We start from the raw sequence: 22,795 nt of genomic DNA, 5'->3' as shown, positions 1-22,795 counted from the left end.
CAAATGGGAAAAGGTCTCATGAGCTCACAGCAGTGGCTTACGTAAGTGAAAACTTAATACAGTAAGTTATTAATATAATGCAGGAATTTCACAGATTCTTTCTTCCATCTTTTTTGTTTATATGCTTTTCATGTATTCTTTTAGACTGCAACACAAAATAAATACACAGAGGAATTGAAAATTTTAGAAAGACATTTCAGGCTACACACCTTCTTTAAAAAATAAAATACTAAAACCAGTTCCAAGTTTAGAACATTTAGACTGAGAAGGGTCAGTTTCTCAGAGTACATGTTACCAACATTTTCCAGTGAAACACTTCAAAATACAACAGTATTGTTGTATTGTTTGTGTTACAAATGGTGTCTATCACACATGTATGTATACATATTTCTTTCATGCATCCCAAAATAGGAATATTCACATCCTGCAGCCAATCCTGTGGGATGCTGTGCTCCCCATTCACTCAAACGCACAGATCTGTAAGATAACTAGCAGTAGTAGCTCATGCTCTGCCCAGAAAGAGACAGTTACTGTATATGAAATTTATGGATTCAGTCCTGACTACATATGGAAACACCATACAGGGATTTAGAAAATATAAAAGTGACTTCATCTATATAACAAATGAAGTGTTTAAACTGACTGTTACACTAGACTAATTAAAATTTGCATATGCAAAGGAGGCGTATTTTTAACTAGTAAGCCACAGTCCTTATAAAAGGCTGCTGTAGCAATCACAAAACATTGCAAACACTTTGCATGCACAATGTGTATATTTAGCTCTGGTGTAAATCTTGTCAACACAGCCCTCTATGCTGAAATGGCATATTCCTACCATGGTTATACCCAATTACAGACTTCTAAATGAGCCACATTCCTGACTTTTGACTCTAGTGACTCGAGGACCTTCCTGTGTGTGTGCATATCACAGGATACCCAAATTACCTGCTTCAGTACATGAGAACTAGCAAGCATCCACTGGCACCCCACTTCTACTCACACTGCAGCAGAGACTTCTGTCTTCAGATTCCCAATCTATTTGTTTTGATCACAAACTCTGTTTAGTAAGCTTTCTGTAGTATGATTGTAGTATCTCAAAACAACAGGAGAGCCACTAGTGGAAAACAAAGAACCCTTTCTGGCAGGGGGAGAAAAAGAATAAAGAGTAAAACCTCTCTGGAGGTCAACAGTCCTTGTGACAATACTAACAGCTTCTGTCAGTACTTTCCTTAAAACATTCACATTTGAAGTGGAGTTTTCAAAGATGCCCTGGTCCATTAGCGATATAAAACAGGAAAGCAGAAAGAGTCTGAACTGACTCACTGCAATGCAACTGACTGGTTCCTGTCCTCTGTGTTTAATCCTGCTGCACTCCCACTCTTACAGCACACTGGGGGCTCATTACACAGCGTACAGCATCCCCAGCACGCAGCTGCTGCTGCTGTGAATGGACAGTGACACCAGTCCTTCAGGTACAAGTGATGAAGAATCTGGGAACTCCGTAATTTCTATTCCATCACCATGGCAAGTATCAGATTTTCAGATGGTGCCAAGCTTACTCCTCCTGCCCACTGCTCTGTTTGAAGGTCATGACCATCCAACTCCAAAGGCGATAACCTTGGCATTAGGAAAAAAACCTAAATTAAGACCAAGCATCCATGACTTTCCAGACAGTACTCAGAGTACCTGCAACTCTGTCTAGGGTTGTGATCTTTGCTTGTAAGATGCTTCTTCCTGAGGTTTCTAAAGCCTGGTAAAAATTACCAAAACCCCTTTAATTCACTGCTTCTGAAAAGCCTTGCCTGTAATATATCAAGGAACCAAAACAAGCCTTCAACAGCATTTAAAACCATAATGGCAGCCTCAAACCTACTATGCTTTTTGACATTATGCACCCTCTCTATAAAGGGTGCATAATGTCAAAAAGCAAAGCCCTGTATACACACAAGGCAATTCATTATTAATGCACACTTGGTACACTGCAGCAGAGACTGGGCTGTGAAGAGCACAGCTGGAGGGTTTACTGCATCTTAAACTCCATTCCCTCCTTCAGCCTCCACTTACCCTTCTATCACACTGACCTGTATATCCCACACAAGCTGCCAGTCCTTCTCCTGCTCAGATTTCAAATCCATCACCTCCTAAAGAAGGTAGGGGCTGAAAGTTTAATCTGTTCTTCTCTCAGGTCTCAGGTATTTCCTAACCTTCATGACAAGAGCTGCTATGAACAACGGTTTTAAGAACGTAGTTTGTTGAATTGTTTATTCTTTCAACTACTTTGGAAGACTTTGAGTGGGTTTGTTCAGTTTATAAGGGAATGTCTGTGAACCAATCTAACATTCAGTTTTGTCCTAATAGTTATGAAAGTAAAAGTGAGCTAAACAAAAATAACAAAAAAATTAAATCTCTCAGTTTGATCTTGTTCTGCAAGTAAATCGGCCTTTTAGGCAAAACAAGATGCATACAATGAATTCATAAAGTGTTGCTGCAGAAAATGCTTGGATTTCAGTTTCAGTTGATGGATATGTTGTCTTCCACGAAGAAAGCTGCTGGGGGAAGAAAGAAAAAGAAACAGGGAGGGCAGGATAAATAAACATCTTATCTGCAAAAACACTCCTGTTTATGAAGAAAGTCTTACACATCTGTAATTTCATTTAGACACCAGATATCATTTTTCAAACTAGTTGATTCTAGGCAAAACATTTCTTCTGAGTTTTTACATTTCCAGCCCCTCAAGTGCTTTCTGAGCAACAACCAGTAAGCCATTTTCTAAGTTGGTCCAAATACAGAGTTTGCCAGCAAAAGCAAAACTTACTGCAATACAAAGATCAAAAGATCATTTAATTCAATAAAGACTAATGATCTGAAATGGACACAATCTCAGAGTAGGCAGGTAAAAATGCAAAGTTAGCAGTGCTTACTTAAATTAATTTGCAACTGACTGTTTAATACATTGGGCACTGAATTACAGGAAAAGAGCTAGGAAAGATTCCAAGAAATGGCCTACTTCATCTTCCAGACCCAGCTCTATCTGACTGCCTATGACAGGCAAATAACTAATTTTTAGAACAAAACAGCCTGAATTTCCCATTGCACTTACAAGATAGGTGGTTAGGGTAAAAAGAAAACTGCTCACAGAAAAGAGGGTGATTTTATCTGCCAACTTTCACTAGAAACTACAATCAACCAGTAAAGCAACTCTGACACTGAGACAATAAAGACATGGAAATCTGACAGTAACTTTTCCCCTAGAAATTTCATTTTGTTTTGCTTAACATTTATTCAATAGAAGTGTCTAACAGACAATTCAATAGGACCTCGTTCAATACATAATATCACAGTCAAAGAGCACTAGGTCCTTATCACAGGATGTCCTAAAAACTCCTGTGATAGTAAGGCATGTTTTTTATGATGTATTAGATTAATAAAGATCATACACCATGAGCAACTCTTGCTTTAGAAACAAAAGCATCTAATAAAGTGGCTCTCCAAAAATAGAAACAAAGGGAGGGGGACGGGAGAAGAAATCTTTTTATCTTTCAGCTGACAAGCTGAAGTTTTCCTTTTTAGATATTTTCCACAATGTGCATCCTCTAAAATGTGCCTTGATATCTGGCATACAATCATCTTAACATCCTGCAGAGCATAAACAGATCACGTTCCTCAAATACCATTTTTAAAAATCTATTTATGCATACATACAATAAAATTACAAAAAAAAACCCCTTAAAACACTTCAAACACCTTAATCTGTTTTGTTCCCATTAAGATTCCTTTATATAAAAATTATATACACCCCAATTATTTGCTTCAGAATTAATAATTTTAATCTTAATTTAAATCTCTGTGCTGATTATAATATATACTAGTTTCTTTCTACCCTCCATGCCTTTCTCCACCCATCCAGAAGAGCTAAATAAATCAAATGTCACGTCAAAAAAAAAAAACAACCCCTACCTACCCACAGAAATCTGACAGTAAAAATCTCCATTAGTCACCCACTGGTCTGATCTTAATCAGTCCTTCTCTCCCAGCCTGCACAGATCACCAATCTCCCCTCCACCCAGCTCAGTGCCAGCACGACTCAGCCAGCTCCAGGCATGGCCCTGCTCTCATCCCATCCCATGGAACCTGAAGAATAAGCAAATCTCAGACAAAATAAATCATTGCTGCTTGCAAAGCCAAAGGAAGTCAGACTGCTTGGCAGACCATAACACTTAACCCAGACCTTCCCAGTGCAGCTACTTTCACTTCAGCACAGAAACAAATACAAAGCCATCCACCCCCAGAAATCTTCCTAAAACAGAACAGCATGCACCCCACAAGGAAGCACACTCCATGGATCACCAGCCATTTCAGGCTGGTACATGTCCTGTTTTGGAAACAAGCAAGCCACAAGGCTGTGTGTTTACAATTAAAACAGTTTATTAAGGCAAATGTAAGGGAGAGAACACATCTTCTGCCAGATATTTAAAGAATATATTTATATATTTATATCTTTGTATCTTCCACAGAGAGGGAAAAACTACAAAAAAGAACAACAATTCTGAAAAAGTTATCAAGGACAACCATGTAGTTGCAGACACTCAAAAGTGTCCATAACCTGGTCATTCCAAAGGACAAAAAACAACTCCTGAAAGCTCTGATGTTAGTAGCACAGGTCAAAGCTGGAAATTTCCACTTTTATTGGAGCTCCTGTTACTGATTGACAGCAAGTACCAACACCAGGCTTCACAGATGGTCAGCCAGCAGCAACGCTCAAGAAAGCTGGCATGCTCCAGAGAGTGAAGTGCTGTACTGACAATCCAGGCTATGTCTATTTTCTTCCCAATACTGCCTTTAGCTTAAAAATCAAGTCACTACCTCTGTTTCATCATTTGTAAAGTGGAGGGGAGGATTTGTAGTAAAGTTGTTCTGGAATTTTAAAGACACTACACTTTCTGATGAGTTCGTAGATTAAGTTAAATATGTTAATCTCCCCTCTCCAGTTTTCTGACTTAGATCAGGGAATTTTAAATATCTCATCTAACATATTTTATGTTTATTTATGGGGTGGGAATAATCCCTGTTTCCCTGCATAAAACTCAGAGGGCTTTGAGCTGTCAGAGAGTTTTTGTTTTCCTAAATTTCAGACCACAGTGTTCTTACGCACCTTAACAAACTTTCCATTTTCAAAACCAGAAGTATCCCCATCTTTCATGTTCACTTAGCAAAAGAGGTTATGATGTATTCGGCACTCAGTTGCTATGACAGCAATTTAATAAAATCTTTTCCATAGGAAAAGGATTCTGTAAAGCCATTTTGCTTGCTTTAGACATCTATTTGACTCTCTCCCTTATAACCTCAGTTACTGCAAGCTCTCAAAGAACAGCCTTAGGGAGAAGGCAAAATGAAGAAGTCTTTCCCTTCAGATGATTCCTTTAACTTTGCCAGAAGTTCACTTAATAGGCTCATTCAGTCAGAGCAGCACCACAGAACTATTTTGTCACAAATACCAACTTGATTTTTAACACACTCCCATCCTGCTCCTGCTTTCCTCTGCTGACAGTGCCAGATACTCTCTCCTACTGTGGTGTTCATTCATCACCCCAAACGGCTCCTACACATGCCAGGAATTCTTCTGAAAGTAGCTCAACGACACATTGTCTCTGCACTGAAGCCCTGGCAAGGGAGGGATGGCCCTCCCTGTCTCAACTGAACACTCTTCATGAAACTCAAATTCCATGAGAAAAGAGGAAGGCCCTTTAAAATTCATATTTAATTAACACAGGGAAACAAAATGCAAGAATTGAGAACAATCCCAAAGCCAACAACAGAGTACATGGAAAGCTCTGGAGGATGTGTGCTGCTCCACACAGTGGCTGCTCCACACCCACTTTCTCCGATCACCTATGTAACAAAATTTCCTGATAACAGAAAGCAGCTTTAGTATTGACTAAATTGACTGAAGACAGATAGAAATGTAGTGTTCAGTGACTCAAATGGCAATAAACATCTGCAAGGAAGCAATAAAACAGTAGGTGAAAATCAATGGTCATTTACAGCAATACCCACAGGAAGTGTGCCACACATCATGCAGCAGTAATGTAGCTGGAATGTACCTCCAGGAAAAAAAACCTCAAGGAGTGCTATCTTATTTGTTGTATGAGAAGTACCAAAGATACCAAATTAAATTCTTTCAAGAATTACATTCAGATAAAAGTGAAATGTAGATAAAAATAAATAGCCTAGACATATGGTTTGCCAAAGATGCAAAAAGATACAAAGAACCAATATGAAAATTCATCATGGCAGGGCCATGGAGAACACAGTGACAGGAATACAGTCTTTCAGTTTTGGTGATTTGGTTGGTTCGTTTGGTTTTAGGGGATTGTTTGTTTTTTTCTCAGAAGGAATCTACATGGCAAACTGTTAGAAAGCTGTACACATGGAGGCAGACTCTTGAAGGATACCTGCAGGCACTCCCTTTTTTTTCCCCGCCCCTCATTCTTGAGCATCCATGCCTGGCGCCCTAGCAGAAATCAAGGAAGGTGAATGCAGCAATACCGAGGCAAAAAGCACAGCAAACTTCCAAAGCTAAACAGTATTTGAGGAAAAGGAGACTTGTTTCAAAGCCTGTAGCTGAAATAAGCACCTTTAAGCCACTTCTGTAAGCAGAAGGTGCCTCTCTCTCTCTGCTCACCACTGATACTGGCTCCAGGAGCTGTCCCCATTCATGCACAAACCCATTTGTTGCGCCTGCACAGGGACTAGATCTGGGTAACTATGTAGGTTAAGGGTAAAATAACCGGCAAAAATACCAATACATGAATAGATTTTTCAAAATTGGATCACTCCCCCATTAGATCCCACTTGGCTGTGCTAGCATGGTGTCAATAAAAAAGGAGGCAGCCTTTTGTAAGCAAGGCAAGACTGCTCCTTCAAGCAGGCACTTTGCTGAGATGGAAAGGCTTGTCAAGCAACAGCCTCTGTTCTGTTACTTGAGACCAGCAAAAAGAGGATGCCAGAAAGCCAAGCCAGGCACACACCACACCATGCCCAACAGACCTCTGGACAGGAGCACTGAAGTGGTCATGGCAGATTCTTCCCACTTATCCAGAAAAGGTGCTTTGATGATAGGAAATTTTCATAAACATTGGCACTCCAAGGGCTAGAAGATGGGCAGCTTCCCCTGCTGCTAAAAGGAAACAGTGACTTTGCTCTTTCAATAGCAGCAGAGAGAGAAGAAAGTGTTGTTTTCTCCATAAAAAGGATCTTAATATTGAGTAAGTTGCCACAACTCAGTAAATGAAGTCACCTGTCAGTGTCTGCTGACCACAATGGTTGGGGTGATCCAAAAGCGGCTATAGTTGAGAAGTCAGTGACCAAAGTCAAGTCAGAAATTTAACAGTTTTCTTATTTAAGTGATCAATAATAGAGATGTCTTAGAGAGGGAGGGGACCTGGATCAGGTACTTTAAAGTACCTGTCTTTGCATTAGCCTTTGCTTTTCTTAAGAAAGTTACTTTGCAAATTACTATGTAAATATCAAGGTGCTCTGCATCACTGCACCAACCTCTATAACATTAAACTGTAACAAAAGCTGTAAACAAAAGCAGTTTAAAAAAGAAAAACACAAAAAATCCACACCTTCTCCTTTATACTATTAATAGAAAAGGCCAAGGTTTTTTCTTTTAAAAAAAGACACTAAGTGGAAGCCAAACCAATGGCTTTAAATGCTAACTTTCATAATAACACCAAAATTATCCAAATGTCACCACGTATTTCTCAAGGATTCTGGAGATCACAGTATAAGAGATGCTGTGGACAGGCACAGCAGGTTGAAAATTTATCTATTCAGGAACAAATTTAGAGCAAAAAGCACAGCAATGTGAGTGAAAAAAGGTTTTATTTAAACTATTTCAGAGTAATTGCTAAAAACAAATCTCAACCAACCAACTGCATATCTCATTTCTGTGTTTGCATTCATTGTCCTCAGACAACTTATTTTGCATGCAACCTATTTTGCATGTTGAGCAGTTTAATGGCTTTCCTGAAGAGACTTCCTATGAACTGGCATGCAGCACAGAAGAAATGTCCAAGTTCACTTAAGATACATGGATTAAAGTTCTGAAAACACACACAGACACATTGTCATGGAGGAATAAAAAGAGAATCTGTAGTTTCAGTGTTTAGAATAATGGCTGATATTGTCTCACATAACAGGTATTTTGTAAGTGAGAATAATGATCAATGTACCCCCAGAACAGGTGTCTGCATCATCTTCTGATAATATGGCACCATATTAATAATATGGCACCACCTTTTTAATACTGCAGTGAAAAGACCATTAACCACAGGTATAAAGATGACAAGACAGGAGAGCTTGTCTACGTGGGACAGTCACATGGCAGGCGTGTACAAATGCAACTTGTAACAAGCACATACCTTAAAATGAGAATTTGACATGGTCTGGTATTTTTCAGCAGCCATATCATTACATTAGTGTAGTCAGTCCTCAACTACACTCATAAGAGATAAAATGTGCATTAATTACTACTTCTTAAAACTCCTCTGTGGGTTTTATATCAAATATTATATTATTTATGGATTTATTTTTGCCTGAAGAATAGTTTGCATTTTTTCATTTTCACTTCAGCTGAAACTTTTAACCTGCAATCAAAATGTATATGGCTGGAAGGGAAAGAAGCAATTACTTCAGGGAAAATGAAAAAGAAAAAATGAAACCTTGCCCTCTGTCAGTGTGATGGAAGATGGGAAGACACAAGAGGCTCTGCTCTGTCTCCACGTTCTCTGGACTCTGGAAGCCCATGAGGTCTCACTGCACTTGAGGCAGTAGCTGAACTAGAATAATAAGCTGAGGAAAGGAGGAAGTTACAGTGCTCGTGAATGTAACCCTGTGAGGCAGCCCTTCTGCTCCTCGCTGCAGCACACCCGGAGGCTGAGTGCTGCCTCCTCCCTGCACACGCAGAGCAGGGGGCTGTGGGGACAAGCAGGCCAGGAGCTATCTTCAGCCTCCTGCTATTTTCAAGGACAACCAGCTCCTACCCAATCCAGCCAGCCCAAGCCTGATAAGGGAGGTGCTCTGTGACACTGTCCTGCTGCCTGCCATTATGCCCACCAGTCCCTTCCCTTCTGGGCTGGGAAGGAAAGCTTCCTGGCATGCTGGCTCCTACCCCTGCTATGCCAGGTGGGCAGGGAGGTGCTGGCCTGGCCTCCCCTCCCCTCTGGTGCTCTGGCACTTCTCCCTGGAGCCACAGTGCTTTGGACCTGCTCCCACCACTCGTGCCTGGACAGCTCAGCTCCTACAGGCAGCTTTCACTGTTCTGTAACACCTAACAGTATGGTTCCTCACATGCACAACATTGCCCAAATGCCTCTGCCCATGGGACCAGAGTCCTATGTTGTAGTTTTGGATTGCCAAAAAGAAAAAAAAAGAAAAAAAAAGAAAAAAAAAAAAAAAGGCAGTATTTGTAACAACAAAAAAAAACCTTCTTAGCCTCACACAAGCAGGACTGCAACATGCAGCACCTGCTGTGGTCCAGGTGGAAAGAGCAGCATCCTCTTTTTAACATTTAATTCCCTAACAGACAGTGAATTTACAGATAAATCTTCTGCTTAAGGGGATTTGACTTTTAAAGATTGTCTGATTGAAACATGTGATTGACACCTTCAAGCCATTTATTTCTAGAAGCAGTACTGAAAGTCAAAATCCATTACAGAAATGCACTGTTATGCCAAAACCATAATATAATTTAAACTAAGCTTACCAGTGATTGGCTAGCTGTTAAGCTTACACCTACTGAAATAAAAATAGCCAGTCCAGAAAAATAGTGGCAAAAGCCTGAAGTTATTAGCAGTATATTAAGTATTATACAAGACAAGTTCTCTGTGCCAGAAACTGCTGTCTCACAGGAAAATACTCAGTGTATTAAGACATCCAGAGAGCTGATTTATGGCTTATTTACATTACAAAGGTTTTCCAGCATAAGGACAATTACTTCCCTCCTCCCCTAATTCCTAACCACTCCTCTGATCTTCTTGGGATATTCTCTCATATAAATCAATAGGAGGAATCCCACAGATCTCGGTGGAATAACATGAGAGACTTAAAGCATAGGTAACATACATCTTCAAATTTCAGACAACCCTAGGAAACACTCCTTGCTCAGACTACAGAGTAGAACAGAAAAAAACCACCAAAAACCTACACTTACAAGTCACCTCCACATAATCAGATTGGCAGGCACAGGGTGGGGTGGAAGAAATCCCTTCCAAACACAGTCTGGAAGCTGGATTAACACTGAGGGCATGAGAGTTTACCATGGGGAGCCTAAGGCCACCAGGAATATGCACACAGCCTCCTACCCTGTTCAAAGCCCCAGAGCAGAGGCAAAAAGCTTCAATTCCTTGGGGAGGCAAGAGCAGGAACACCAATGCCTACAGGTATGCAGCAAAAACTACAGAACATGCATCTAGTTGATCAGATACAGAACAAACAGGTATCCAGTGTACCTACAGAGGACCCACAGTATTTCCTCTCTTACCAACAGAATTCCCTTAGCTATATGGTGCTTTCCAAACTCTCAGACAGAGGGGGAAAACTGCCCCTTTCCAAAAGCATGTTCCTGCAGGTTTCATTCATACCTTTCCCCTTAAAGGTGCAGCACCCTTTACCAGAAATAGACTATATAATGTAGCATGGCACATGGCAAAATCATACAGGCAAAAGCCTCAATGATCACAGATACAAAGGCAGGCAATTATGTTTGTGAGCCAGAAACACTTTCCCTGAGGGTGCATGTCCTGTATTTTCTTCAATCCAGCAAACTCTAATATAGCTCACAATGCCAACTGTTCTCCTTCTCAAAATACTGTACAGCCCACTCCCTACTACCCGTGGTACAAAGCACAGGAGAGCTGACCAGGACTGCTGCCAAAAGGAGGTAAGACAGTTGCTGTTTCTCAGAGCATGAGCAGAAGGTGACTAACAGCACCCCTAACAAGTCAGTACCATCAGACATCTCTTTAGGTGGCTGCTTCTGGAAGGTGCCTCCATGCTGGAGCAGCTCAGTGATGGCAGCTCTGTCATCCATAAGAGACATGGCAAAACCAGAAGGCAGAGTGTGACCAACTCCTTTCAGTAGCATCTTACACAGCATCACTTTAAAACTGACCATGCAACCACACCTCTGCCAAGTATTATGCTACATTTCCACCAGTATTTAAGCTAGACTTAATTTTAAAACAGTTCACGGGGGTTAAGCAGAATTTTATGCAGTAGATACATAAAGCACCTATGAACAGAAGAGAACACCTGGGAGGCTCAAAGGACAAGACTGTATCTGCAGACACTACAGAAACAGTGCAATTTAAAATATAATTATTTCAGATACAGTAAGAAGTCTGTATCTCACCTATCTAAAAAGCACCTTGTGAAGCCTACAAATTTAATAAATTTTAATATATGTCTTTAAATCCCTCAAAGAGCAAAAAAGGTAAATTGCATGGCCCACCAGGAATGTGCAGCACAACCCTCAGTGCTTGGCATTCCCAGCTGTATGCTGGGAATGGAAGGGAAGTAGAGGAAGAAAAATTACGTCGCAACTATATTAACAACCACTCTTATCCAAACTGCACAGATGCCTACAACAAAAGGCCCATCCTGTAGCAATTTATGTTCTATAAAGAATGCTAAATAAGTTTCTTTTTAAAGGCTGATAAGAGACATCCAAAGGTCCCTTTGGGAAAAGCAAATTTAAGGTCATTGCACGCTTCTGTCTAACAATCCAACCTTACAAGAATCTTGCAAGGTGAAAAATTGTGATATTACTGGTGTGACACAGTACATTTGGAGATTAACTGAACTTTTTTCTGCCTAGTCTGCTCTCAAAGAAATAAAGAAAAACACAAACCTCCACCTTTCTTCTCTGTCCTAAAAAAAAGCCTCTTCATACAGAGGCCACAATGTTACCCAAGTCTCATTTCACTTGCTGGGGGAAGTGAATGGGTGAGGAGGTTAACCACGCTTCCTGTCTTACACAAGCTTTGTGTCTCCATAAACAGCATTTCTGGCACTGGGAAGTTTTAAAGAAGCCTGAGGAAAGCCTCAGGGCCCCATGAAATACTTTCACTAATTCTGTTACCAGTAAAAAAATTCTTCTTCAATCCTAAATGACTCCACTTGAGTATGAAAGCACTGGAAAGAACCAAGACCAAGAACCAGAAACCACTATCTTGTTTATGTTTCCCAGAGGAAGCACTCACATTGGGAATAATTCCATGATTTAAAGACTAAACAGAAAATGGTGATTCATGCCCTTTTGCTGAATTCTATCCTGCACCAGAGAATTACAAGACTGCTAACACAGAAACCTCGGAATCCAGAAAGCAACTCCAATGTGAGATGAGGAAACAGCTCCCAAGATAAACAGCTGTTCAACTTTTCCCAGACAACACTTCAGAAAAAGCAGGTTCAATTTCCCTCCCAACTCTCATTCTCCAGATTTACACCTATGATAAAAAGAAAACTTTATATATATATACATATATATATATACACACACACATACACATATATATACACTAAAAAGTTTGGAAGCAGTGAATAGCAAGTGTCTCTCAAGCATCTGAAGGACCTGACCAACCTCCCAAAGCTCTACCCAACAGGTCCCAGGGATGCTGTCAGCAAAATTCTAGACATTTTTCCACATCTTCCGCTACAACACTTTCAAAGGGCAGCTAAAATACTGACCTACAGTACAGAAAGTTTGCTAAAAACACTGAAACTGCTTAAGCATGAATACCTGGCAGGTAAGTCACAGCATTGTATGTTTCAGAAAATATTTTATGGTTTTTTTCCAGCTATCCACTATAGCAAATCAACTATCCTGCACACACACACACCCTAAATAACAGAGCAAATAATAACAATTGCACCCCATAAATCTGAAGTAGTGATATATTCATCCTTTTTTTTACAAAACAGAATGCCTCAGGCATACGTAATATTGCCTGAAACAATATGAATAAAATGCAATACTGTTATTCATTTCAGTAACTCAATTATGAGGCAATGTTTATATATCTGGAAGCAGAGTTAAGATATTTTCATTGTACAGATGAACTGAAATGATGTATTATTTCCTAGAGCCATTTAAAAAAGATTTAAGCATCTCCAGGATCTTGGCTTGACTATTCTTCACACCCAAGATAAACCTCCACGACTGTTTAAAAACAATGTGTGGAAAACTTTTCCTCCTAAAAGCAAAAAATAAAATATGGGTGCTACAGGAAGCCTGAATAAACATCAATACATTGGCTCAGCAGAATCAGAACAATTGCAAGGAGGCAACTGCTGGAGGAATAATGAGTTGAGGAGCACCCAGCACTTGAAGTCTGTCACATAGATATAATTAATCTGGCCAACAAGAACCATACCTAACAGAAAAACTTATGAAAAGGTCTCACACAAATGAGATGCCCTCAAGGAAGTAACTTTGTGCATATATATATATCTGTATCTTATCTAGGTTTTCCTCTGTTATGGCCACCACTGATGCCCTTTTTCCACACAGTCCCTCTGCGCTTACTGCGTTTTTATTTCACCATCCTACTGTGTCTTAATGGCCACAGGAATAAAAAATATGAAGTGCACAATTACTGAATATGGGAATAAAACAGAAGACAGGAAAAGTCCAAATGAGATGCTTACAAATCTGACAGCTTGCAATATGCAAAAGACTGACCAAGGGAATGACCACAGCGTGTCAGACCAAGGGTCTGTGCAAGCCAACATCCTGCCCCCAACAGCTGCCAAGAGCAAGGATCAGGGAAAAACCATACCAACATGGCAATTACACATTATGCCTTCCCCAGCTAAGCTTTCCAGCTGTTTACAGCTCAGTAGTTATGTATCAATGATTCCTATTGTTGGAATTGTTGTAAATACTTAAAAGGAAAGCTACGCTTAGGTCATAACCAGCTATGGGACTCAAAAGCTGTACACCATTTGTTGTATGGTTTTATTTGGTTTTAAGTATTAAAAATAATTAGAAGGTGAAAAAAAGCTGTAAATTGGAGCTGGGAACCAGTAAACAACAACTGCAGTAAACACATTTGTCTTCTTTAAATCTTGGGTTTAATGTATAAACCTTCATCTGTATGGATGTAAATTTAGGTATCTAAGCCAAGAACCTAAATCAACTTAAAGCAAGCTGTGAACTCCTTTATTTCCCTTAGATATTGGCATCACAAGGAAGAGGAGGTGAGCATAAAGTTATACAACTGGCTTCAGGCTCTGAAAAAGTATTAAAAACCTGGAGCTAAAGGGAGTGTCTGCCTACTGGGATGGCCTTTGGAGCATGTTCTAGACATTTATGTTGTTTTCTCAATAGAATGATGGTAGCAAGACCAATGTAAACTCAACAAACACAAAGACACCCAAATCCCAGCGATAATATTTTCCCTAATACAAGTGCTTCATTTCCGGCTTCAGAAATCCAGCTCTCAGTGGTGACCAAAAAGAAACTGAAAACTAAAATTCATAATTCCCCTGGAATCTATTAAGAAATCATTCAACATAAGTATGGTTTTTACAGTTCATCTCCACACAGATTGTTCAGATTAAGTCACCACAAGTAGAAGACATAACAATTAATAAAATTAATGTAAGTATTTTGGTCAACTTGTTGAAAAGCAGCATTTTTTTCAAGTAAAGCACACTTATTTCTTCCCCCTAAGACAGCAGCAGACAGCTACTTGACAGAGGATTGTACAAAGCATAGAAAATGCTCAGTAGCTTGCTGTGATGAATGCTGAGACCCAGAAAATTTGAACCTAAAAGAGCCCCTTTTCTCATTCTTTCAAAAATCTATTCAAACACTTCCCTTATGATTTCTCATATCCTTTAACTGCTTGTCCAAAGATATCCAGTATCACATAATAGTACATGCAAAATATATCCAGCAGGACACAACAGCATATGCAAACTAATTCCACTTTCAGGCTGTACATTCAGCCTTGCAAGACAACCAATTTAGATCCAAGGCAATTCTTTCCATGTGATACACAACACTCATTCTGGTAGTTTCTTTCTAAATTAAGTTAAAAATTTGATGGCTACTCATTTTATGAGGTGAAGTACCCCTGTACTCAAGCCTACACAATGGCCAAGGGAAAACACAACTCTACATTCTGTGAGAGGGAAGATGCATAGGCAGAGGTAAGTAGATTTCATCTGGGTTCACGGGCACATAATCACAATAAAAAGCACCAAATGTCACAGTAGAGTCAATCTACAGAGGTGTGCCACTGTACACCCATTACACTGTGCCATTTATTTTTGGACTTGCTGAATACCAGCACAGATACTGGTCCATTTGAGAGTCACTGACACGGAAAGCAACAGAAAAGCCTAAAAACATGGTTGGGAAAATAAGACAAGAAAACTTAACTACACAGAATAGTCTTTAAGTAGGAGTAACAGTTAAATAAGGACCTATTGCATAAGAGAAATTTATGCTCACGTTACTCTTATACTTTCACTTCTTGCCTGATAGACTCCTACGAGCCGTAACATTTATCTACACAAGGAATCTAAATCAGGCTTTAAAAAGTTGTGAAGACATTTCTATTTTGTTTGAAAAAAAAAAAATCACATTTTTTTGTTTCCTGACAACCAAGGCAAAAAATAAGCCTTCTACCACAAAACACAGCGGGTAAAATTGCATTTGGTAAGAAGCAAAAATGGATGGGGAAGTTTTATTTCAGCTTCACTTGCCACAAGGAGGAGGGAAGACCTGGGAAAACTGAGGCACTGTATCTGTAGTGGAAAAATATGATGGCTGAGTGGGTGTCTTCAACAGAGCAATTTCAAATATTTTAAAGGACAAATGTGTAAACAATGCTAAATTTGGGGGACAGAGATGCAGACAATTTCATGTTCATCTTGACCTTGCAGTTCAGGAGCTGATTTGCCACGTATTTTGGGATTCTCAAGCTTCCAAGAATTTCAAGCACAACCAATCTGACACTGAGTACCACCCCTAGCTAGCTAAGAAAGTAAGCTGGCTTAACCATATCATCTTTGTAAATAAAAGCAATGTTTTTTCAATCATTTTTATCATTTGGAATTTATGATTTGTAATTTTTAAAAAATAAGTGATGTTGTTTTCCTAATAACTTGTTTTTGTTAATTTAGTAAGTCTCTAGTCATGTCTGAGCTCTGATGTACAAGAAGAACCAAGGCCTGCAACCTATATAAAGAAAAAAGATGCAAGCTGAGAGGGAAAGAGACAGGTAACCTCCCCAAAGTTACACACCAGCTAAGTGCCAATACTACAGATTGATTTCCCATCTTTTTTCAACCTTGCTCAATGTCCTATGCCCATACAAGACATGCTGCCCCTATGAATTTTTAAAAGGGCACACTCACAAGATGACAGAGGAAAGCAGATTAAATATAATTGGTAAGGACGTTCCTGAAAGCCTCTTGAGGATTTCCACTTTTTTAGAAGACAGCATTTAGAAAGAACACAAAACATTCTCAACACTAAAGCATCTTACTCAGACATTTGTCTCAAAGCCTGAATCTTCTTTAATACAAAATTTCTTGTTCCTTAGTACAATCCCCTTAGCTACTTCTGATTTATCCTTTATAATGCCTCTTCTGTTTTAGGTGCCACTATCCATTTCCCCTTCTCAGAATCCCAAACTGCAACATTCTGCCAACATCAACATAACTGCATTTCTCCAAATAGAAAGCAAGTCACCAGACATTAACACATGACCAAAACTTCCTCCAGTCTTTAGCCACCATTACATAGAACCTGACAGCAATAAAGCAGCAGCAACTTTTCCCCACACTACTTCTAAATGTTGTGACAGTCATATCTCTATATCTAGTCTGTAATGCACTAAGGCTACAGTTATTTAGTACTGAGTGGAGAGAGGATGCAAGTTTTTAAACCTATTGCCCATCCCCTCCAAAGAGTAAGTGAGCTTTGGTTCTTCTTGTACATCGGAGCTCAGAGATGATTAAAGACATGCTAAATTAACAAAGACAAGTTATTAGGAAAGCAACATCATTTATTTCTTAAAAATCATGATTTATAAATTCCAAATGATAAAAATGATTGAAAAAACATTGCTTTTATTTGTAAAGATGCTATGGTTTAGACAGCTTACTCTTTCTTAGTTAGCCTTACCCAGTGAGATAATATTACTTAATCTGTGCTTTATGTGAAACAAACTTAATGTTTAGACACACATATGTTTCAGATATGCTTGGTTTCATCCACACTGTCCAGGAACTTGATGCTAGATGCTCAAATGCAATTTGCAGCTGAATAGCCAAGAACAGTTTAATATTACAAATTAGAATTATAATTCAAGTATTCTCTACTACTCAGGGATACATCAAGGAAAGCACTTTCTGGATACATACTGCAGCAGGGGTTTCATTTTTACACATACTTGAAAAATCACAAAGCCTTGTCAAAAAGGCAGAATAAGGAGTTCTGTATTTTAATCAGCATTGAAATTAGCCCTGTAAGCTTACCGAGCAAAATAGCCTTGTCGCCGTTCCTTCTTCTCCTCCTTGGTCTCCATTATTTACAGTGAAATGGGCAAGGTGAGCAGCCAAGCGTGATGCTCTTTTCCCCTCAGTACCTCATAACCAGGCAGAGTCTCCTGTATAGAACAGTTAAAAACAGGAAGTTCATAAATCAACAAGTCAGCAACACCTACAAAACCCAACAGGTTGTGGAAATACAACTGACCCAGTGACAAAGCAAAGTAAAACTTTAACCAGTGTTTGCTGTGAAGTGTCCATTTAGTATACAATGAGACAAATCAATAAAGGCACTCAGGCCAGTTTCTCAGCAGTGGAAGACATATTTTGCAAAGCAGGTAACCCAAAGAGCAACATCAAGTTTTAAAACCCTGGAAAGATTAAACTACTGTCAATTTATACCAAAACATCTTCCAGGTCTGCTGTGTTTCCTAGACAGACAGATCAAGAGAAGCTTTGGAAATATACAGTATGAACAGAATAACCAGTAAGACATACAATGCTTATTTGGAATTTAAATTTTAAATGACTAAAAATACTATGAGATTGTGAGAGATCTGAAAGTTTTAAAAACAATGTAAAAGAAAAAAGAATTATCTACATTCTGTACAAGGTTTGACTTTGTATTTGTGACCAATATACAAACTCAAACAACCATACAGAGAGAAACAAGACAGACCTCTGGCTCTCCCAATGAAGTGTAATCACCTTGAAATAGGTAGAACTAGGGAAGGTTATCTAGGTTATCTGAGAAGTTAAAAAAAAAAGAGACCAGTAGCACTGGTTTTTGACATGAAAATCACCACTCTTGGCAGAATGCTGTACCAAGGCCCTCGGAAAACAGAAGCTGAGAATTTCCAAACTGCTTTATAATTACTGTAATTAACAACATGCCACATAAACTGCTGTCCAAGATCCCTGCCCAGATGTTTTATCATTTTCCTCCCCTCAACATACGTTTAACCTATCCTGATGGCTTATGCACATGCATGAAGTAAGTTAACTTTGGAGTTTATCAGTATTTCAGAACAAACTCAAGCCCAAAGTTACTAGTAAACATTTTAGTCTAATGGGCTGTATAACAAAGAGATGGAAGCCACATAAATTATGATTCATAGCAAAAGAAGGAAAAAATCCTCTGGGACCTAATCAGTTTCCATTATTTTCCCCTGCATTAAAAGATCACAAGCTACAAACTGCCAGATGTCAACAAAAGAGATGATGCAGCAAAGACAGACTAATCTACATGAAAAGCCCAAGAACAAATCATGCTAGAAATACTTGCCACAATTTTCTCTCCTTATTGATGGATGATTAGTCCATAGCATATGAAGCCCATTGCTTCAAAATGCACTTTTTCTAACTCATTAGTTTTGAATTCATCCAGTGCATCAGAAAGAATCAAATTGCTCTCATTTTCACACATCAGGTAGTCTTACAGTAATGGGTACTCTTTATATGGCAAATATCTGACATCTTTAGCTTTATGAAGAGAATACTATTTTACCTCTGCAAGGTAACACATGATGCAGGACACAGCTGGACACCAACACCTACATGACAGAAGCATAACAGCAGCATTAGAACAAACCGGCCTGCTCAGATGTTCAGTCTATATTAAGACACCATACACCTCCTGAGAATTCTGATGCATCTCTATCTTCCCTGTAGGGGAAGGTTCTTAGATCTTCAGAAGGTCAGAACTGGTGGCTTTATCAGCACTGCCTTTAGAGTTACAATAAGTCTTTCAAAGTGTACAACTACAATCTCTACAATGAATTACAAAAAGAGTTCAAAGAAAGAGGAACCACTTTCCCCCTTCACCTGCTTTGCCTTCACTACACTGTGATGCGCCACGAGGGCACTGACAGGCCAGAGCTGAGCCTCACACTGACACCAAGAACTATCAAATAACCCCAAAGCATCAATATAGTGTTGAACCCATCACCACAAGGACAGCAGGACCCATGGGAATGGGAAGAGGTAAGAGTCCTTCACCTCACTGAAACAAGATCAGCTGGATGAACAGAGGCAAGAGAGACCAGTCCTCACTGCCTAATCCCATGCAAGGGTCAGTGCATGCTCTCTTTCCACTCTCTCTCTTCCTCTCCCACAATCTGACATCCCCAGCCAGGGAAGTAACTGCCCAGCTCCAGGATGGCAGACAAAGAGAGCACTATTGTCCAGGGAGCCAGGAGGAGAAACCCCTGCCTGCCCACAGCCCTGTCAGGCCCACTGCCAGAGCAGCCACCCCCTGCTTAGCAAAAAGGGGCACAAAAAAGGAGAGAGGAGGTTAAGCCTGGATCTAAACACGAATGTTGCAGGAGGTGCCAGCACCAAACCAGCGAGGCACGGCTCAGCTCCCCACGTGTGAGGTTTGCTGTTTGCTTTCATCAGTGCCAAACAAAGCCAGCAATGCCAGCATGGGTATGGAGCCTGTTCTTCTCACATCAAATAAATCCAGCTCCAAGTCCTTTCACATGGTGAGGAGGAATACATCAAGAATTAAAAAAAATTAAATAATTGTATGCATAACAGATGGGCACTCAGAAAAATTGGAATGTTATCCACAGACCAGGCACAGCAAAGGCATTCAGGCAATTTTCTTTTTTCTTTCGCTAATAGAAATATACAGCAATACGACATCCAGTCACCAATTAAATTAAATTTTCATAATAACATAATTCAATGTCAGATCCCACTCTATTGACCTAAAACTTACTTAGTTTACCTTCTCAGAAGAAACAACAGTGTTGTTCCAGAAAGGCATATTAAAGTCTGAAAATCGTACTTAGAAAACATAGTACTAGAAATAGCAAAATGATTAAGAATGCTGACTTCTTAACTTCTGAGTTTACTTGTGTTGTTGGGAATCTTGCACTAGTTGCCTTAAGGGACAAAAAAGAGAAAACCTGACAGCTAGGAGGAACACAGCACAGCCTGCAGTAATTGCTACAGAAAATTCGTATTTAGTATTTCTGAGAAGTCCTTTTCAATTTTAGTTTTTTAAGCAGTAGCAGCACAAAAATGTGACAAAAATGTGACAAAAGTCACATTTACTTTATAGGATGTCAATGACAATTTAAAATGACATCAAAAAAGGCAAACCTACTCCACAGTTCTCCCCTATTTGTCCTTTGATATTTTACAAAAAAAAAAAAAAATCCAACGTATTCTTTATCACCTGCCTAAAATGTTATTAAGGCTATATGATTAAAATGCATCTTGGTTTCCTGGCAGCTCCTTTCTGGTACAGATGAATATTGAATCAGCAGACTATTAAAAACGCACATATTTGGGGGATATTTATATGCTGAGAAACAGACAACTTACTCATACATCATGAATTCAGTCCAAACTCAAAGGATGACAAAGCTTATTTTATATAAATTTCAGGCTCAGTTTAACCTTTTCTACACACTGAAACAGCAGCAGACCGTGAAAAGCTTCTATTTCATGTCCACAGCAGTGCTAATTCTTTAATTAGGCATTTTCAAGGCAAACTAAACAGTCCATTTCAGTAAGGAGCCTGCTAAAAATTTGCCACTCTCCAAATCTAGCCAGTGTCAGCACCTGATAATTATATAAAGAAAAGAACACAATACGTAAACATACACTATTCTTTCTTAATTTAGCCCTACTGCTCTGGACATTTTAGTTTATATTTACTCATTTCTGGATACTTGCTTTGTCTATCTAGTGTTGCTGCCAGGGAGTTCTGGGGAGGTTACTGAAAATTTGTAATTATAACGGGAATGCTCCAAGGCAAAAAAAAAAAAAAAAATTAAATGTTATAATCACAGAACAGACTGAACTCCCGATCATGGATATCCACACCACTTCTACTGTCACCACAGTCTCAAGACCTCCAGAACCTGCTTCCAATGTCCTGCTGTCCTCCCTGCAACTGGGCACTGCAGGACAGCAGGACACTCAAAGTAACAGCAGAAGATGCTCTAAGCGCAGGGACAAAAAAAATGGGAACAGAAGATTAAAAATAACTTAGTGTGTGAATAGAGCACCCTTAAAAGACTGATAAATTTACCAATTTTTCAAAATTATTTTTTCTTCCTTTTCCTTCCCTTCTCATGCATGAAGAATAATATACCCTGCTACTTGCAGTTTAAGTAGTTCACATTTTCATGAAACAAGAAAAAGTCCTGCTTGCTGTGCTCAGGAGTAAGCACACAGAAATTCTGTCTGCTGGTCCTAAAGCATCAACAAACAATCCTTTAGTTGTGGACATTACTTTCCAAAACTGTGCATGTGAGCAACAGTACATCCAACAGCACAGCAATGCAGAAGCCAATGAAGCATCTGATTATTTTTAGAACATTCAGTGGACTTCATAGCTTTTCTCTGGCCATCTGTGCCCACTCCAAGTCCTGGAAAAACATACAGAGAAAAAGAAACATTCAAGATCATGCAATTCTCTAGACATATTTTCATGATCCTGTATAGTCAATATCTCTCAACCTCTCATGAAGTAGGAAAATTATGTAATTCCCTGCTTTGCAAATGGGGAGCTGAACTGAACACGTTCAAATGAGAGTGGAAAAGCAATGTGTGCAAGTATCCTCCCAGTAGCTTTAATCCAGCCTTAACAATGAGAACACGGGAGGAGATTGCTTTGACAAGGAGATGGTTATTATTTTCTGTGAAATTTAAACTGACTGACTTTGGAAACCAACAGCACAGTCTCAATTTTATCTGGCTTTGTGGTCATATACATTAAGAATCATAGCTCACATCCACAAAATAAAATAAAAAGCCTGGATCTGAGGATCCAGGCTCACTCAGCCCGGTCAGCAAGGAGCAAGTATGTAAAAAAGCAATTAACTGACTTCAGGAAAACCTAGTCAAGGGTAGCGTATTCCATAACTTAGCAGGACCCCCATAATGCAAGAGACAGTGGCAACAGTCACACTGTGAACAACAAACAGGGAAGGTCTACACACAGATTTTCCAGTTCGGAAGGCAGAGCAGATGAAGGTACAAGACTCCCAGTGAGACAGCCAAGCAGACGTGGCCACAGCAAGGATGCAACAGGGAGACCCCGCTGTGCTGAGGGAGCAGGATGCTGCCCAGACACACCACGTAGCTCTCATCTGTTCTCTGTCCCACACAAGAGTAATTTTTTATTTTTGCTTCTCTATTATACATCTGCCCCTGAGATTACAAACACCACACACATCTGTTCACAGCACTGCATGCTTCCAATCAC

General features: G+C 39.5%; 1 protein-coding gene and 1 long non-coding RNA gene across 7 annotated transcripts in view; both read right to left on the bottom strand.

Annotated features, from left to right (window-relative positions):
- NCOA7 (nuclear receptor coactivator 7) overlaps nucleotides 1-22,795 on the bottom strand; it is an 85,084-nt gene that overhangs the window by 42,388 nt on the left and 19,901 nt on the right. For 5 of the 6 annotated variants that reach the window (XM_064413075.1, XM_064413076.1, XM_064413073.1 and 2 more), the window contains one exon: nucleotides 17,560-17,690. In XM_064413075.1, coding sequence (XP_064269145.1) covers nucleotides 17,560-17,609 — 50 coding nt within the window. In that variant the 5' untranslated portion in view covers nucleotides 17,610-17,690. Of the gene's footprint in view, nucleotides 1-17,559; nucleotides 17,691-19,078; nucleotides 19,125-22,795 lie in introns of all 6 variants that reach the window. The other variant, XM_064413074.1, reaches the window with a different exon arrangement.
- Nucleotides 1,007-4,251, bottom strand: LOC135296592 (uncharacterized). The gene is made up of 3 exons (XR_010358653.1): nucleotides 3,962-4,251; nucleotides 2,082-2,546; nucleotides 1,007-1,138 (listed from the first exon to the last, which is right to left on the bottom strand). It is a non-coding gene; the product is annotated as an uncharacterized LOC135296592 (long non-coding RNA).

This window comes from Passer domesticus, chromosome 3, assembly GCF_036417665.1.
Source record: "Passer domesticus isolate bPasDom1 chromosome 3, bPasDom1.hap1, whole genome shotgun sequence".
In the NCBI taxonomy this organism is placed as follows: domain Eukaryota; kingdom Metazoa; phylum Chordata; class Aves; order Passeriformes; family Passeridae; genus Passer; species Passer domesticus.
The sequence above is the reverse complement of the archived record's forward strand: the minus strand, read 5'-3'. Positions and strand labels throughout refer to the sequence as shown.